This window comes from Stegodyphus dumicola, chromosome 1 (assembly GCF_044657685.1).
Source record: "Stegodyphus dumicola isolate Sdum_Otavi_A_Nest chromosome 1, ASM4465768v1".
Classification (NCBI taxonomy): domain Eukaryota; kingdom Metazoa; phylum Arthropoda; class Arachnida; order Araneae; family Eresidae; genus Stegodyphus; species Stegodyphus dumicola.
This window is the reverse complement of record NC_140768.1, coordinates 84865396-84886037: the sequence shown is the minus strand read 5'-3', so window position 1 is coordinate 84886037 and position 20642 is coordinate 84865396. Positions and strand designations below refer to the sequence as shown.

Here is a 20642-nt window from a genome sequence, read left to right as displayed (position 1 = left end):
CGCTGAACACTGGTAGTTCGGTCTGAGGTTCGAATCCCGCGAACGGGCTGGCTGCATGGGCGTTTTCGTGGTTTTCCCCATGTGTAACGTGTATACGAGCCAGTTTCCCTTAGAAAGTCCTCCACGAAAGGCATCCCTCCATTTAGGCAGATAGCCCTCGTGTGCTTTGCCATAATTAAATACACCAACACCAAGATTTCAAGTTTCGCCCAACCGGCGCTCATCCTCGGAAAGGTCTTTCTTCTACAGGTTAATATGAGGGGGCAACACGGCGTAAAATTTCATAGTGAAGTTCTGGTGTCTCCCCACACTTTCATCTGTCACCTTTCTATTTATTTGTATCACTACGAGTTGTGATTATTGTAGCATGAGAGCATAAATTTATGGACCAAGTTCTGTTTAAATAAAAAGGTTAATTTAACCTTCTCAAGACTTTATCGTTGTTCTCAAACTTAGAGATAACTATCTTCATGTTTGTTAGGGTTATAAGACAAAAATAGCATTACCATATCATTTGTAAACACCTCATAAACTTTTGAAACTGCTGGAGTTTTACTCCTCTTTTGGAATTCTAAAAAGTTATTTTTAATAAATAGTAGTAATGAAAGATTCTGAAATGTTGAGTTACAAATCATAATAAAATTAATTTCACTTATGTAAAGGAATAAAATGAAGTTTCAGTGAATTGCCACTTCATGTTTGATAAAAAAAAATTATACCAAAAAATATGTAGGATTACATACGTTTTTCTTGAAATGTGATCTTCTCTGAGTATATAGCATTATTAATATGTTCATAACGCATTAACTTTTCATAAAATTGCACAAAAAATTTTAAGAGGATACCAAGGAATAATGATTTCTTAATAATATTTACTACAAAAATAATATTTACTACAAAAAGTCTTAAGATTTTTCAAAAAAAGATGTGAAAAAATAGTTAATACATTATATATTTACTAGCTGACACAAGTGTTCGTACTTTTTTGTCTACTTCCTATAACTCAATGGGACTGGACGAAAGTGCATTTCATTGTATTGTGCAACTAAAATCGTTTAACTCCATGAAGGCTAAATAAACAACAAATGTTGATACAATTCGGAGCGAAACAAAGGAAACTTTTAAACAGACTCAGTTTTCTTTATTCAGTATTCCCACCTTACATTCTATAAATTATTTGCGACCAAAGTAAACTAAAAGAAATTCTGTGTGTAGCAGCTGTTTCAAATGTCCATGAAGTACTTCTACGATCCACAGAATTCGATTATACTTGATTCGAGTTCCTTGAGGTTTTGAACCATTTTGAATCATACAGCAAGGCAGAAAACTCTCGAGTACAGCTTCGGATCATTTAATATTTTGTTCATAAAGTCATAGCTCAATTTTTTGTATAAAACAATAAAGTAATGAATTTATTAATGAAGTACAGATTTAAAGAAATGTGTTTCTTTTACATAAAAAGGTAGAATGGACGTTCAAGGATTAATTATGCGGTCAATTTACTACACTTCTTGCACTGCTAAAGAAAGAAACTTCAAGATCTGATCAGACGAAATATTTGCCTCATAAAAAATTGTTAATTGTTCCACGGAGTAATAATTTCTAGAGGACCTATATTTTTTTGTACAAGCAATGGCGGTAGACGAGCAAGGCCAAGGCAGCAATACTAAACAAGAGCAGGAAACTAAGTCATCGATACTTATAACACTTACTACCTTTTACGACAGTGAGAATGGTGCACTAAGTGCCAAAACTCCAACAACCACAAACGTAGTGAAAATTGATGGAGATGACGTTAATAATCAAAATTTAACTATGCAGCCCTCAAATAGCAAAACATTCATAGTAAGAAATTTGTTAGTGTTATCATTCGGAAATTTTTTGCTCTTTATGGCTTTCGATTCCTTAGCAAACCTTCAAAGCACTATGAATGGCCAAACTAGCGTCGGAGTTGTATCTTTGGCTGTGATTTACGGTACTTTAACGATTTCCTCACTTTTTCTCCCAACATTAGTCATCAGATGCTTAGGTTGCAAGAAAACTCTTGTAGTGTGTTTCGTAAGCTTTTGTCCTTACATCTTAGCGAACTTCTACCCCGATTGGTCCACATTAATACCATCAGCTGCCCTCTGTGGTTTGGTATCTGGTCCGTTATGGGCCGCTAGAAATACGTACATCAATGAAATTAGCCACCGATACGCCACACTTCAAGGTGCTTCAGCAACTGATATGAATGCGTGGTTTTTCAGCATATCTGCCGCTTTTCAACAGAATACTGAAATCTGGGGAAATATGATATCCTATTTTGTACTAAAAGATGAGGAAGAAGAAGACAATTCTTTGCCCAGTAGTGTTCTGAACGCCTGTGGAGCCGATTTCTGCGATGAGGTTGGGTTCAAATTTAATCCTAATCTTCATCCACCTCCTGAAGTGAAACGATATATTCTGGTGACAATTTATGTGGCATTAGGACTTACAGCAGCCTTTTTTGTTTCATTTTTCTTGGATTCTTTAGATGCAGAACAGCTTTCTATTCGCAGACAGCAAGAATTTTCCCCAAAATATATTTTAGCTACTTTTAAGCAAATGCTAAGTATTAATCAGCTGCTTTTACTGCCTTTGTCTTTCTATACAGGCCTTGTGGATGGATTTTATAATGGTGATTACGCCAAGGTAAGTGTAACATCAGTCAATTAAGAAAGCAATATAAATTTTTCATAGAAGTTTTGAGGAATATGTCTCGTTTACTTTTGTATGTTTTTATTGTATAGCAAAAATTATTGCAGTAAATATGAAACTTAAAATTTATGGAAAATATGTATTTTTTATTATAAATTAATCAGAATAGCTGTTCCTTGAATTATTGAAGTGATAGTAAGAAAATAAAGAATTGTAATATGTCATATCATAAAACTATAATAATAATGAGATAATAAGGGGGAAAATTAAGGGTATATTTTAAAAGAAATATGAACTTACATCTGCTTCGCAATTCAAATTTTACCCTTCATATATGAGCGTAAGCTGTGATTTCAATAACTTAGGTTATTTATATTTACAATGAGAAACTTTACACGAGACACAAGCAAAAAATGACAGAATTATTTCGCTTTTATAATTATATATAAATAAAAGAGAACGTAATTAAAAATTACGTTAAAACATTTCTTCATAATATTTATTTACAAAGTGACAAATAAGAATATATTCATTTAGATGGTTCTCGTAATGATTGAATTTATGTGTCTCAAAGTGTGATTTTTCTAAATATAAGTCACACGTATATAAATAAAATTAACATGTTCTGACAGTGTAAGAATTTCGCAGCCACTTCCTGTTCCTAGAATTCTATTGAATTCAGGGTATTATAAGCATTTGCTTGAAATACTTACGACGTTGATCATTTCCGCCCGAAAAATCTGCCGGACCAGTAAATTTCCTGCTGCTCTGTTTCTACCTTTTTTTCTCCCATTGTGTTTATTATAATAGGCAAAACAAGTTTCATAAGAAATGACTCTAGTAGTGGAATTCTTTTCAAGAAGCAGTGATAAATCATAACGAAAAAGTTTGATTACTTGGTACAGACTGCATGCTACAGAGTTTTAAATGCAGAAGTGTTTCAAGAAGTTTATATTTAATACAAACATAACGCTGCTTCCTTAACAATTTTATAATGATTTTGAAGATTCATTACTGTGAGCAATGCTCCTTAAACTTTTGAATGAACCAGTTTTCCATCCTACTTGGTTAATGTTGAACATTTTAATAAAACCTTCAGGTTCATCATTCGAAGTAAACGTATTGCTATTTTTTCCTTGAATAGACAAGTTGAGGTCGTTTATTTCTCAAATGTATCTAACAAATAGTCTAGCTTAAGGTTATATATCATTTTGAAAAAGAGCTGCAAGATTAGATTTTATTCGATTAAAATATAATAATATTTTTAAATAATAAATATAATACATAAATATTATTATATTTTTTAATATTTTTAATATATTCGTCTTTTCTATAGTATATTCGTTTTTTCTTAAACTTCGCTCTCTTGACTTCCATCTTATTTACACGTGTTATAAATTTTTGTAATCGGAGTCCGTTTTTAGAAAACTTATTTAAAATTTCCTTTTTTTTAATAAACGGTTGTTAAAGGGATGGCTTTTAATAACTTTAATAATAAATCTAACAACTTGAAAACACATCGTTTAATTCTTTTGCTGCAAGGGCCCCTCCATGGAACAGGCAGGGTATAAAAGGTTACATGATATCATTACATAAAGTGTATAAGGGCTACATTATCTATGCATACTGCAGAACAATTTTTTTCCAGTTATAAACATTCAGCTTTAAAACATTCGTCAACTTCACATACCTTTCCCTCCTGCATAATCTTCCAAAGATAATAAGTTTACGATATTTAAATAAAAGCTTACTTGTTTAAACTTATAAAAAGCTATATATATAGAGAGAGAGAGACTTTTTAAAATCTAACAATAAGTTGTTTAGAACTAGTTACTGCTAATTCCAGGAATTCTATTGTCGATAGAGTCATTTTCCGAATTTCACCACCATATTTACTATCTTTCTACCATTTTATTACCAGTAACAAGTAACACAATATCTTCATTCGGTTTTCATTTTCCTGAAATAGACGGGAAACAGTATATTACAATAAGAAATAGACGGGAAACAGTATATTACAATAAATATTTTTCGATAACAGTCATGAATTTCTCAAAATATTATTTTCTTTATTTGATGACTTTAACAGTCGCTCTAAATATTCTTTTTGTTTATTAATATACAGAAAATGCTTGGATTTCACGTTGCTTTTTTAATTTTGATAGTTTCGTACTCTCCCTAATCACTATAACAAGAGTTTTAACATGGAATCAGAAATTTTTATAGTTTCATGTGTCGAAATATCATATTTAATTAATCCCTAAAAAGAATTTTGTTTGTTTATCAACCCTACTAAAATATTCAGCTAGATTAATGATCTTGAAATCTATTTGTATGGGCTTACGCATAAGTAAATAAAGCACCTAATGCATGTGTGCTTCAACTATACGTATAAGTAAACTTAACTGAAGTTAATATCGTACTTTTTTATCGTACTTATTTTATTCTTCTGAATATCCATAGACAACAATGCATGAAAAATTAATGAAGTTTTGTAGCTTCTGATATAGCGGAATTAAGATTTAAATTTAGTTACAAAGTTAAATTAAAAATTGTTAAAAAGTCTGAAAGCATATAAACATAAGAGAGGTTGCGCATCTACTCCATGGCCTTTACTTAGTGTTGAAACAATTAACAGAAATTACAAGTAGTACTTTCTCTTATTATCAGTTATCATATTGTAATCTGTATGTGATAAGTAATACATGGTTTTAGGAAAAAGGCCCACACGAATAATGTTCATAGATATAAATGCTCACAGAAAAAAGTCCACACAAAAGTATACCCGCATAGAAAAAATCTCACATGGAAAAATGTTCACTTAGAAATATACTCACACGGAAAAAACCTCACATGGAAATAAGCCCACTGATAAATAAAATACGTAAAACTATCCTTACAATAATCAATCGATAATTAATCGATTTGAACATCGTACACCTACTTAATTTTTAAAAGAAAAAATATTTAATCTTTTGAAAAAATTATTGGACAAATGCTCGCATTAACCTTTTCAAGGGCGGTATATAAAAGAATGAAGACTATAGTAAAATTTTAAATGTACTATAATATTTTATACTACTGCCCCTGTACGACATTTTTATTCTAGTAATTGCAAATAGTTAATTTTTTTTTTTACTCTGTTTTTGCATACTTTGGATGTGTGTCTATAGAAATTGATGTTTCAATGTAGTTATTTAAGTTTGGAGCTAAAAAAGTTCTAGAAGACCACAATTTCCAATCGATGTGTGTAATCATTATGAAGCAGCCGTCGAAAAATCTCCTAAAACGACAAATCGTTACGAAAACTTTCATAAGGTACTAAATTCATTATTTAATTCTAGCCATTCCAGTATGTGGTTTTTATTTGACGGACCGAAAAAAGATTTAGCCTGTGAATGTTTATTATTAGCTATTGTAAATACAAAGCGTACTGAAGTTACAAAAAAAAAAAAAAAAAAAAAAAAAAAAAAAACTAACATTTGGTAATCGCGAATCATGTAAGAAAATATGAATAAATCGATGATAAAATTAGATATTTACATATATTAGCTAATATTCAGTAAATTTATGTATTTATAACTTTTTGAAATATATATTTATGATTTATATATAATAAGATATTTTACGTCATTCAAATAAAGTAATTAGCTATATTTGCTTACTCTTCTAAACGTTTTTATTATAAAATGTGTAACTTATATTTACTATTATTTCATTTTTTTAACAATTAAAATTGTAATAATTTTTCACTGTATTATTTATTCTGTTTCATTTTTCTTCCTTCCTCCTCTCCTTTTCCTAATTCAAAACAGTCCATTTGTTAATCTTATATAGCAACTGAATCTACACATAAGTTATACAGTTTTTGATATATGTGCCATCGATGTTTTGATAATTTGAATAATTTTTCTTTGAAAAATTCAAGTAGATGTACGATGTTCAAAATCGATTAATTATCGATTGATTAATGTAAGGATATTTCTACGTATTTTATTTATCAGTGGGCTTATTTCTATGTGAGCTTTTTTCCGTGTGAGCATATTTCTAAGTGAGCATTTTTCAATGTGAGCTTTTTACTTTGTGGGCATATTTCTGTATGGGCTTTTTACCTGTGAGCATTTATACCTGTGAGCATTATTCCTGTAAGCTCTTTTTCTGTGGGCATTTTTCCGGTCACCGTAATACACCGCTTATCGATGCTTTATCCTCCTTTATTACTATGTATTTTACTTCGAAACACATAACTAATTTTGTTTCATCGCATGGTGGTAAATCCTTTTTCTTCTCAGTCAGAAATTTTCTAATTCATTTTTTTATTTCATAACTTGCATAGCTCTTTACCATTATTTCTCTAAATTAGTATTCTTTGTTTTAAACGCCTCTCTCATTTGAAAGTAAGTGAACTGATTTGAAAAATATTTGGCAAGTATATAAAGACAATTATCACGTCAAAGTTAAAAACTCTGAGAAAAGTAAATTTATATAATTTTAGTTTGAGAATGATTCCTTTGCTCATAACTATTCAGAAATCCGCGCACAAATAATTTACGCTGACCATATATTACTTTATCCCGTTTGGTACCATAAAGTAAATCTATGTTGAATCTAATTTTAATCACTTAACGAGGTTACATTTGCGAATTAGTTTTTATTATTTATAATTCCAACCTTTACTATAATTTCTCCATTCCGTTTCCTTACCAGAAATTTAAATGAGTTAGAGAGTACTTAAATGAGGTTTTGGGATTTTAAGACAGACTGTTTTCCTGTTTTTCGCAGACGCGTTACATAGTTCCGGCCAGCTTTCATATGTTTTAATTATTCATTCGGCTTTGCGTTTATTGCTGCCGACACTTAAATTTGATACACCGATTCGAGTTTTTGAACTAGCTTAGATTTAAATTTAATTGCGTAGTCTTTGACTACTAGTCTAAGTTTTAATTTGAATTTGAATATCACTTTAGCTACATCGCCACAAGTGGTAGCTAATTCTGTTAGCATACGAAGTGCATTTATGGTCAAAGTTTTACCAAAGAGGTTGTTTAAACCTTTTTAAGTCTCTGCAGTTACTTCAGACCCAGCGATATTCGCTTAAAGCCTGTTAGGAGTTTGGAACTAATTTATGCTCCCAAAAGATCATTCGTCCAAAGCAAGACGAATTTTATAACTCCCTCTTTTTATTTTAATCTTTGAAAATATTTTAGATTTTATTCACTTATTACTTCTTGCGGCGTATCATTAGTAGTGAATAAGACCGTTCAAAACTGCTAATCCATAGGTTTTTAGCCATCGGAACATTGACTACATGAGTTATTACTGCCTCGTGTGTGCCAGGTGGATACAATCCAGTTCATCTCGTTAATATTTCTACTGCGTTATCCTTCCTAAAACTGAAAACTTCTGAATGTTTCTGCTGTAATAAAATTACCGAATCTAAGGTTTTCTTTTCGCTACTTTCACGCATTTTGTTGGAAAGAAAATAAAGTGATCTCCTTCACCAGATCACACAACTTCAAACTGTCATTCATTTCATTATCTTAATAAAAACAGAATCTCAAAACCCACTAAAAAGAAAGAAAACTTATTTCAGATATTGTGATACTTCATAAAATAATGATGAGCTTTTTTTTATAGGCTTACGTTGCTTGCGCATGGGGCGTACCACATGTAGGAGTGGTATCCATTTGTTACGGGGTTGTCAGTGCCCTTGTGGATAGCGCCAGTGGACCGTCTGTCATGATTTTAGGACGAGTGACTGTATTTATTCTGGCGGCTACAGCCCATTTTTCAATGTTCATCTCCTTAACGTTTTGGGAACCCGATCCAGATAGGCCTATTGGCTTCTTTCTCATCGCAGGAGTGCATGGAATAGGAAATGGAATTTGGTTGTCACAACTTGTTGGTAAGTTTTGAAACATTTATGTGTTTATGGCTAACAACAAGAATACCATACTAGCTTGATTCCAAAATTGCCTCACATATAACAGGAATTTTCGGATTTATTTTAGAAAGGAAGGAAAGGCTTATAAAGTTTATAAAGTAAAATAAGTTTGATGCAGTAAAAGTATTCTACAAGAGAGAAAATTATATTAAGTACTATAACTTAAGGTAACTAAATTTTTCTTTTAATGTCAAAATAAATAAATTAATGATAAATTATCTTAATACCTTTATGAAATTTTTTGGCTGAGCTCATACGACGGATAAAAGTTTAAAAAGGCATTTCAAATGAAAATGCATTCTATGTTCAAGTCAATATGGTAAAATAGGATAGAACATTGTAGTATATTTTGGTGGTTATTTATGTGATGTATAGGTATTAATCTATAACATCAGCACCTGCAATAAAATTATAACGTCATCCTTCAATCTGCTGAAATCAAATCAATAAGAGTTTACTAATTCCTGTGGAAATGAATGCACTAGAATTGAATTAAATCATAATCGTGTAAGCCAGTGGTATTCAAATTTTATAGCGCTGCTATTCCCTAAAAATGCAAACACCCCAAAACACATTTCGCGACTCCAGTCACAGCGTCGAACCTTATTTTTACATCCTCAATTCAGAATTTTTAGGAATTTTATCTACCTTGCTACCCCAAATAGGGTCGCGACCCATAATTTGAATACCACAAGCATAAGTCCTTAGGAATGTCAGTCGCCAGTTCTTGGAAATAAACCAAAGTTAGGAATTGAGTGAATTAAAGTTAAATTATTCCGAATTATGTACATTCCGGCATAAAATTAAATTTGGCACTTCTGGCAGGATCGCCAGAATCATGCAGATGATGCGACAGTCAAACTTCCTTTGCTCAGACACTGTGTAAAATTTGATGTCCAAAATATGGACCATCGAAAGCTAAAGAGACATGCTCAGTAACGCTGACATGCATTATGACGCTGGTAGAATGTCAGTGTATGAATAAATTACTTTTGAAATCAGGAGCTTGAATTTCGAATTCCTGAAAATATTTACATAACTCTTACACTAACGAAATCTGAACCGTAATAACATGAACATCTGAAACGGTAATAGTAATTTTCGACTGTTAAACAATAAATAATTTAATAATATTCTTCTTTTCTTCTCCTCCCCCGTGGGTATTTACCTAATATCAGCCTTCACTGTGATACTCGTATATTGCATGCTGTTATTGTAGAGACATTAGGTATTTTTTGAAAGCAGGAGAGATGAAAAATGACAACTTCGCCGGGAATTGAAACACGGATACCACGAAGGCACGCTAAGAAGGCGGGAGAAATACCTTATAATATATTATGATGAGGCTTCTAAGAAATCATTTTTTCATTTGAATATTCTTAGATGCGATTGACCTTAATCAAACGAAGCATAAGATCAGAAATGCATTATAGAAAATTTATGGGAGTGCATAATTACTTATGCAACTACCATTGTTGTAGTAAACCATTGCACATAAGCTCAGTTTGTCGTTCTAGAACAAAACAAAACAAAAAAAAAAAAAAAAAAAAAAAAAGAACTGATTAGTAATTTAGTTTCAATTCTGTATAAAAGAAATAGTTTAAATATTTTTCAGTGTTTCATAAGATAATTAATTTAAAACTTTCTTTGATAGTATTCCAAAATTTTTTAAGTCTAAATTTTGTTATTTCTTAATAAACACCAAATAAATTAATAAACATCAGCCATAACCTTTTCAACGAGATTTTAAATTAGTCAAATGATGCAAAAATTTTCTCTATCATAGTTTGATAGTGTGTTAAAATACATAGGCTGTTTGCACAATTTTTAGATGATTTTGCTTTGCTATAGAAAAATTATCTGTTCGAAAATTATTTTTTTAACTGCAGGTACATTTTTGAAAGTATAAACTGACAGTTTTCTTTTCATGCAGAATGTCGCTTTTAGAAAAGCAATAGATGGAAGGCTATGTTTGTACTTTTTCCGAAGAAATTTATTCGTATCAATATTATTCGAATCCCGCGAACGGACTGACTGCATGGGTGTTTTCGTGGTTTTCCCCATGCGTAACGTGCATACGAGCCAGTTTCCTTTAGAAAGTCCTTCACGAAGGCATCCCTCCCCTTAGGCAGATGGCCCTCGAGTGCTTTGACGTAATCTAATAAACCAAACCAAACCAAAGCTCTTGAGAAACTTTTGTATCGGAAGATTTTATGTGCTCCAGTTTTACAAAAGTACTAATACAGTTACAATTATTCATGCTTTATCTCAAATACAAAACCATTCCCGATTGTCTACCTGTTAATAATATTTACTATTTTCAACAGGATTTGTTTCCTTTTAAATTGCTCTTATACACATCAAATGAGAAAACTTTCAAATTTTCCCACCCTCTCCAAATCACAAATGTAAAGAGGTTTATAATGCTTGCAGAATATAACTCCTAAAGTTAGATCATTATATAAATATTAAACAATGTAAAGAATGCTCTTAATTAAAAGTACGAAAATATGCAATAAAATGTATTAGAGAAGAAATTATACACGAAGCAGCAGCTGAAAATAAATCTTTTTAATTAAGAAAGGAGAAAGGCAACTTTTGTGCTACTTTTCTTATAAAATAACACAATATTTTTTTTCCAAAAATAAAATCCAAAAAAATCAAATTACGAGAAAGAACAATTTATATTAATATCAGAAAAAATTGACAGATAGTTGATGACAAGACAAAAATTGTCCTGATGAGTTCTGAATTGGAGTTTCAATAAAGGAAGATTAATTTTTATATTTTTATTATCTTGTATATATTTTCCCTTTTTGCATTTTTAGTTTTCGAGTTTGTACTACTATGATAATTTTTTGTTTTGAATTGTTTAGATTTTAGGTTTAACCCCTTTACAAGGATGCGATTATATTAATATTGTTGAGGAATAGTCTTACTCTGACTCCAGTTAACTTCAGATATTTTAAGTTCATTCTTTTGCTATCATATACGCGAAATTCACCGCCAAAACACCGCTTTGTTACTTCTGTGAAGATGAACAAAATCATCGCCAAACTGGTACAACCCTCATATTGGTCGCAGATCGTATTGCGCATGCGCGCCGCACTGTGGCCCTGCTGTACTTTGTGAACAAGGAGGTTAGAACTCATGGAGATGCCCTCCACGCAATCCAAGTGAAGCCAAAAAAGGGGGGAAGCATGCCCTTTGTAGTCGTGGCTTAGAAAGATTGACGTGCTCTAACCACACCCAATTTTGTTCCTGGTAGTCGTAAAGGATCGCAGATTCTTCATGTCCTCTTTCCCTTACTTTTCTCGCCATTTCATTTTATTTCTACATTATGTAATTGCAATAATTTCTACATTATGTAATTGCATCTTGTAATTAATGAATGCTAGCATTAAAAGTATTGTGTAACTATGTACAGTACAGTACATGTAACTATGTACAGAACAGTAACTATGTACTCAAACTATTATTTGATTATAATTTACTTATTCTATGTATATATAATTCTCAACTTTTTCATGTTATAAATATTACTTGTGTTTCGAAAAAACTTAATTTGAATAAACAATGATAGAAATATGTAAACTTTACGTTGTTATTTTAAAACTCACACAACAAATATGACTAAAAATCAATTCCAGTTATTATATATCTACTTGAGCACAAAATAAAATGTAGTTAAACACATAAAAGGTAAGATCTGTAATGTAATTATGATCAGACATTAAAGTAAACTGTTTTCTTTTTCATTTAGAGCTATAAAACTGTTTTCTTTTTCATGGAGAGCTATACTCCCCCTCCCCTTGTTTACTTATCGTTTTGCCATCACATATAAGTTAATTACGAGTACCGCTTTTATTATTATTATGAAAAGGTAAATCTGAGAACTATATATGTTTCTTCGTGTACTTTACACAAAGAATCAAACTCTTTCTTGAAGGCCATTGAAACACAAGTTTCGATTATTCTATTTGTATATGCACGTTCTAAAACATTCTTTTACATGGACATGAAGTCGGAAATGTAGACATTATTTCGCTGTAACAATTCAGTGCCTTTTAGGCATTTCAGATCTACGCATACAAAATCAGAAAACACACTGAGAACTTGAAACCAGCTGGCGTTTTACCTCGCTTCGCTTACTAATTCTTGCCTTCACGTGGCGTGGCTTATTTCCTTCCCCCTGGCTTCACTTTCTTCGTACTGCAATAGCAGAGACGGCATCTCCATGTGTTCTAACCTCCTTGTTTGTGAAGAATGCGAAAAGTTTTGGTTTGCAATTTGGTGATTGGTTAAGAGGCATCTGCATTAAGGGTTACGTAAGATCGCATGATTAATTTGAATGACGCAGTTCAGACTTACAACGCTATTTTTAGGACAGATAGATGAAGTTTCCAAATGAAATAGAAAATAAAAGAAGTTATAGTGAATTAAATTTAGAATGCTATCATATTTTTTTATCTTGCATATATATATTAAATTTAGAAGTTTGCTTTTTCAGATTTTTTTATCTTACACAATATAAAGAAGTTTGGAAAGAACGCAGAATACTCGCGAAATACTGTAAAAATTCATTTAGTATTCAACTTACAAAAGTTTAGTTATATATTTTTTCAAGTCACATATCTGATTTAAAATTTATACAATGCATGTTTTCAGATAAGTCCGATATCAGCTGAAAATGAATTAGCAAATATATTAAAATAAAGTTAGTGTTTGCTGAAATTTTGGAATATCTTTTCAATGTCAGTATAAAATGGAAAATACTGTAGTATATTTTACGTTTACCCTGTTTGTTTGATTTTATACAAGTACAGCAAATTGAATTGCTGTTCGTAAGTCATAATTTCAATTTATTTCTTTAGCTTTCATTATTTGAAATAACTTTTATTGATTATATTTAAAAGTGACTATTCACTTTTAAATATAATCAATAAATTCAGTTATTTAAACTGATAGTCATATCATCCAAAAATCATTCTACTACATCTCATGCTTTCTTCCTGTTTTCGGTTTGTGGCCCAGACTTCGAAGGCTGATGAAACAGTACACTTTGAAGGCTGATGATTGGACACATGTTTTAGATAATGAAGAAAATGTTAGGGTGCTTTAAACGACAGTGGGGTAACATAATTAAAAGCTGATTCATTCATCTGGGTTAAGGTTCTATGAGTGTTCTGCTTTAATGGAAAGGCATTTTTCTGATCATATTTCTGCAGGCTAGTAAACAGGCCAAAAATGATAACCAGTTTACTGTACTAGCACAGATGAGCAAAAAGCAGAACTTATAACAAACTTGCGTATGGCACGTAAAATAGACTTTGTTTTCGTATATGCGGAAGTATTTTTTATAAAATTTAGTAATTTTAGATTTTAATTAAAAAGAAAAGTATCGAAACCTCTTACCTTTATAAGAAGTGTGAACTCAAGACATAGTTTAGTTTCCAAAAACATGCAATCTGTCTCTCGCTCTTTGCAATGCGCCGCAGAGTTGTTTCAAATTCATCGTCTTCAAGAGATTATAATACTGAAATTTTATGATAATTGCGAATGTCAAATACGTACATTTTGTTACTCTCACGTAAAGTTCAGCACGTTGTTAGAAATGTTCTTCAATTGCGAACTTACTTTTTTTTTTTTTTTTTTCTTTTATAGGTTTCTACGGTGTTCTCTTCAAAAAAAGCGAAGAAGCTGCGTTTTCCTGTTTCTACTTCATGAATGCCCTAGGATTCGTTGTGGCATACGCCTATAGCCCGTATCTTTGCACTCATGTCAAAATTATCATTCCACTAGTTATATTAAGTATTGGACTGATATGCTACATAGTGCTAGAATTACGAATAATCTGGAAATCAGAAACTTCTTATAGTTTAAAAAATAATGAATGATGATTTAAAATACATACTGGATAACAAAAGTGATATCATTTATAAGTATCTCATTATGCATCAGTGGTTCCCACACGCTTTTAGTGTCACATATATATCGTTGCGAATCAACGCAACTCACATGCACTAAATTGCTTTGGCTAAAATGAGGAGAAAATATTTCTAGAAAAAAGCACTATTTACTAATAATGTAATAATTAATAACTATACATTATTATTAAAATGTAATCCGTATTTATAAATTTATTCATGATTACAAATTAATATATTATATTAAATTACACAATAAGAAAAATAATGCTTCAATCCTCTTGCCCCACCAGAAATTGTCTCTCGACTAGTTCTTTGGAAGCCCCTAACATATGTTGTTAAGTGTTAAACTTGTATTTGACTGCTAGACATCATGAAATTTTTAATAAATGCTGCTGCCTGTGTAAATAAAGGTAATTAGCGCTAAATGCACCGATATTTGTAACAATTTCTGTAGCCTGTGTAAATAAAAATAATCAGAAACAAGCGCTGTAACCTGTGTAAATAAAATTAATCAGAATTAAACGCTATGTAGTTTGTAATAAATGTTGAAGACAGTATAGATAAATATCCAGTGTTATATAGAAAATTTCAAATTTTGTTTCCACAAACAAATGCCAAATGAATTGCAGCGGAACATTTCCAAAAATGTTTTCCGATTTCACCGTTAAAAAGGTTCCAGAAATACCAAATTATCAAATGATATTATTTGATATATCTTCTAATATAAAAGTGCATCACAGTCATGGATATTTGCTGCTCCGTAAAATCTTTCCATTTTTGAGAATGCAAATATTTTAGATAAAGACTATTGAGATTTAAACGAGACTTACGGCTAAAGGGGAGGGGATAATCTTCCATTCTAACTCACGTAGCTGCCATGCATTACACCATGATAAGCGGCAGCTTGGAATTGATGAAACATCTGTCATTGATCATTTGGCTGTATTATGTAAATTTTTACAATTTATTCAGAATGAAATTTCGTACTAATTACATTACAAGAAACTAATATTACACAGAAATAATATACTAATATTACACAGACTATTACAGACTAATATTACATTAATAAACTAATATTACACAGACTATTACAGACTAATATTACATTAATAAACTAATATTACACAGAAATTAGAGAGAAGATATCTGCTTTAATCATAAGTTTTGACAAGATTCAAGGTCCATTTATGAATGACGCATCTCAAACTGAAATTAACTTTGTAAGGAATATTAATTGAAACTTAGGAAGATCTAGAAATCATACTTCTATTCCGAAATAAATTCCCCGTGAATGATTTTTAGTCATAGTAAAACTTTTAAAACGCAAAAGTAGAATGAACAACTTATATATTTAAAATTAGTGTTAAGCAAATTGCGAAAAATCAACTAATATCTTTTTTCTTTCTGGATAACTATACACAAATTATTAATTTCTTGTAATGTAATTAGTACGAAATTTCATTCTGAATAAATTGTAAAAATTTACATAATACAGCCAAATGATCAATGACAGATGTTTCATCAATTCCAAGCTGCCGCTTATCATGGTGTAATGCATGGCAGCTACGTGAGTTAGAATGGAAGATTATCCCCTCCCCTTTAGCCGTAAGTCTCGTTTAAATCTCAAAAGCCGTGATGGTCAGAGTCAGATGCCGTGATGGTCTGGATGTCTGCCTCAGAAGCCGTGATGGTCTGGATGTCATGTATCCAACGCCATCAGCAAGACTTTATGAGAAAATGCCATATCAGTTTTGCTGCTGGAATAACTGCGCACAGCAGCGTAATGAGTAATTATGGACTCTTCAGCTTTACCTGTTAGTATACTGACAGCTCAGTTTTCTAATGATTTCGTCATAGAGCCAGTAATAAAGCTCTTTACTACAAAGTGTCATGAAAGCAGTTTTACAGCACTTACAGCACAACAACGATAGGCGCATGTTGCTCATGCTACCTTCATGGCCTGCATGGACTTGATTTGCTACTTCAGCCGGCTGCATTTCCTATTGACCACATCTGAGACACTGTTTGAAGGCTATCGCAAAAATGTGCAATGGCCTTGCCAAGACTCGAATCTGGTCATCTCGAATACGAGCCGAGTGTGCTACCGTTATTCCACGGAGGCATGCTGGAAGGAGGAAGAAAATACCTTATAATCTCACTGATAGCATGCCAAGGAGTTACGTGTATTTTCTAGCATGGCGTTTGGATTCGATATCGATTAAATTCAGATCATTTTAATATTTTACTTTAGATTTCTGACAATTTACATATGGTTCTATCCCGAGAATTTGATTTTTCTACTAGTTTTCTTTTTTTATGTTTTAATTTCAATTTTGAACAATGAAACACTTTTAAACGTTATAAATTGGCTAATTCATGTCATTTGTTGAAAAGAGAAAAGTACAGGGTGGTGCTTGGCAGCAGCGCAATGCATGTTAGGTAGAAACGAAGTATCGTTATTCCACGAAGTATTATTATATATGATTAGGTATATGTGATTATATGATTAGGTATATGATAGGTTTTATGTATGATATGAAGTATGATTAGGCAACATTGATTTCTGTGAAGGCTGTCCGCCTAACAATAGGACAATTGTAAATATGTATATAAACGGATAATAAATAGTGTTAGAAAATGAACCACCGGGCTCTTCTTTGGGCCGCCATAGTTAAATGCAGGTTGATTACATGGTGCATCGGCCGGAAATCGAACCCGGGCCGTCTGCGTGTCAGACGAGCATTCTACCACTGAAACACCGGATGCTTTGTGTTCCTCTTCGGGCCGCCATAGTCAAATGCAAGTTGATTACATGGCGCATCTCGCGGGAAACTGAATGCCGTGAAGCGTCGAGTTTACTGACGCAAGACAAAAGAAATACCTTGCCTCCATGCTTCGAAAATGCTAAGTCTGATTACAAAAAAATTCACACAAATGTACCTACGGCTGCCAGTTTTAATGCTGTTGATAATCGTGCATACATTTTCTGGGGAAAGTCCCAAAATTCATTTTCTTGTGATAAAAAGCATTAAAGAAAAAATGTGTAAGTTATGAAAATAGATGCTTTATTTGTTTTCGAAAATATCATATTTGGATATCGTATAGTAATAAAATTAACTGTTTAAAATGCCGGATTAAGTCGCATCATGAGTCACTATGTACGAGTAGCTCAAATCGTAAGAAAACACGAACGGCTTAATCAAAGCATAAAAGAATTATGCGAAAGGGTTATAGCCGAAAACATCGCGGAGAAAACAACGCAAGGCGAAAACGTCGTGGTACAAAACATCGTAGGAGAAAATAAAGCAAAGAGAAAACGTCGCAGTTCTAAAACATCGTCGTCGAAAACAAAGCGGTTTAAAAACATTGCAGTTTAAAAACATCGTCGACGAAAATATCGTGGTAAAAAATAAAGGACCTACATATCATCGCATGACGATAACATCGCAGACATACGTTTTTCAGGCTTTAATAATTGTAAAATTTAATAATTGTTTAATGATTTCAAAAACTCGCATAATGATTTGTGAGCGCAAGATGTAAAGATGGATAATGTTTACTTTCATATTTTTTATTAACTAATAAATATTTGCTGAAGTGGAAACTTAAGCATAGACGATTAATGAAACATAGTACTTAATAGAATTTTAAACTGACATAGTTAACTAACTAAGGTCATTAATAAATTATTCCTTATGAAGTTTACTGGTAATTTTTCATGAAAAGTATAATCTAAAAAAGAATAGATAAAAAAATAAGTAACTTCATGACCTTATCTATAAAAAAATTGCTAATTATGAGATTATTTTCTTCACTTTTGTTAATATGATACTCTTATAGTGAAAATTATTTCTTTTGTTTTTTAAGAAAATTATTAGTTAATAAAAAAATATGAATATGAAAATTATCCTTCTTTCCGTTTTGTGCTCACAAATCATTATACGAATATCCATTTACAATTATTAAAGCCTTAAAAGCGCATGACTGCGATGTTATCGCCATGCAATGATTTGTAGAAACTATTTAAGGATCTTTTCTAGCGTTTCTTAACTTCCAACTTACTACTCCTGGTCAGAACGTAGTTTTAGAATCACGTCTGAATGCTAATGAGGAAGAGCGGTATTTAACCGCGAAGTTCTATTGTATTAGTGAGAGAGATACCAGATATTCTCGCTAGCACGCGTCCACCTTTTTAGGCTACTCTCTCGTAAGCTATTATTACGCTCGGCCGTACTTTAAGCCCTTGATAGCTTCGCAGTCAATGAGCGTTAAGGGGCCAACTCTATTAGAATTTTGATAGCTTCGGCTATATCTTTTTAGTTAAGATTAGTTTAGTTTAATTCTTAGTCTCTTAAATTGAAGTCCGAGTGTCGGCTTTATTGTACAACTCCAAGACGGAGTTCTGTTTAATCTTATTTGAATAATAAAGGGTCTTTTAACCCCTTCCAAGTTTATTCACTGTCTCACGAACTCAAGCGATTATTCGCTTACTAGTTCTTAAAATTCTTCACTTTTAACTGTAACTTAGAATTACACAGTAGGGAATAATACAACTTTATTTTTAAGCACGATATTTTCGACAACGATGGTTTTAAACTTTATTTTCGACGACGATATTTTGTACTACGATGTTTTAGAACTGTGGTGTTTTCTCTTTGCTTTATTTTCTAAGCAAATTTTTTAATACCATTCATGAAATTATTATGAGAAATGATACTCAAAGTCAGCTGAATGGAAGCTGACCGCTTTAACTTCGGAGGAATAACTCGATCATTTTAAAACATTTTTAGCTTTGCTAAGAGCTCACGTGCTCTTAAGATTGGACGAGAGTGTGGGAAAAAAGGGAAGTTCGTGCGATTGCCCGGATGAGATATAAAATGACCATACATAGTTTGGAATTAGAGGCAGTTTCGAATGCCAAGATTCATTTATATGAGTCATTCCATTCATTCGAAAGGGAGAGACGAAAGAAGAAACTAATAGTTTGATACGAACAGAGTTCTTTGAACATAAACATATTCCTGCTATCTGTTGCGAAATCAGAAGAATCTAATCTCTCCAAAAGCTGTCATTAGCACTTTTGGGCCCTGAAATTCGGTTCATGGAATAGTTGCTTATTTAAAGAACTGAAAAGGTAAGGTAGCCAAATTTTTCAAAAGACTTTTTATTAAGATTATAAAACGCTAAATTTATTTAGATTCAGATTTATATTTATTCACATTATTAATTTATCAATCATGTGTACTGATTTGATTACTTGATGTTGTAAACGTAAATAACACTTACTGCAAATTACCAAATGTTTAAACAAATTGAGAGTATCAAAAAATTAGTTTTGGTTGTCTGTATAATCTTAGAAAATGTAATAAAATTTCTTTCCTACAGTGATAAGTGGCTCAAAGAATTCAGATTTCTCATTCGTGTGGACTACATATAGTAGTCCTTTTTCCGGATGATAAATACTAAATTCAAATTATCTCTAAGTGCATATTTTGAGGATGGCTTGTATGATTTCGAAGCAGAGAAAAAAGACAATTATTTAATTGCTGATTATATTCTTAAAATTATCGTTTATTAAAATTGCGATAGATTGAGGTGAATCGCATTAAAAACAGTACATGCAATAACTTAAATTATAAAACCCCACTAAAAGAAGTAAAAAAATAATAATGATTTGAATTTCTATTTAATTAAAATTGAAATATAAAATAGTCGGTTATTATTTTATTCATTTATTTGCTTTCAGAGATTCGAATTCAATTTAAAATATTTATTGTATCAAGGTTCTGTTACATCAAACCCATAATCACATTTTCAGTATCTTTAGAAGTACCAATTTATATGCAGTGCAGCAAGATGTTACAATATTTTGATGCTAAAACAGCACGAAAATGAATTTAATTCCAGAACTTATTTTGCATTATAACTAAATTTAGTTTCATTATTTATATTTCATCGTATACTAATTTAAGAAAAATTTTCAAAATATTTTGTCATGTCTGTCATGCTATACTAGAAGAACTGAATGCGATTAATTTAAAATCATTTCGTTTGGTTTGTTTGATAACGACAAAGCAATCGAAGCC

General features: G+C 31.6%; 2 protein-coding genes across 2 annotated transcripts in view; both read left to right on the top strand.

The window, feature by feature from the left end:
- The first annotated feature begins 1244 nt into the window (after positions 1-1244).
- On the top strand, positions 1245-15036 carry LOC118196397 (N-acetylglucosamine transporter UNC93A-like). The gene is made up of 3 exons (XM_035367849.2): positions 1245-2673; positions 8317-8584; positions 14288-15036. Exons 1-3 carry the CDS (start codon positions 1633-1635, stop codon positions 14518-14520), a joined length of 1542 nt encoding a protein of 513 aa, XP_035223740.1. The 5' UTR covers positions 1245-1632; the 3' UTR covers positions 14521-15036.
- A 3419-nt stretch (positions 15037-18455) lies between these two features.
- LOC118196413 (UNC93-like protein) overlaps positions 18456-20642 on the top strand; it is a 30355-nt gene continuing 28168 nt past the window's right edge. The window contains exon 1 of the mRNA XM_035367871.2: positions 18456-19690. The gene's annotated coding sequence lies outside the window, so the exon portion shown is untranslated. The remainder of the gene's footprint in view (positions 19691-20642) is intronic.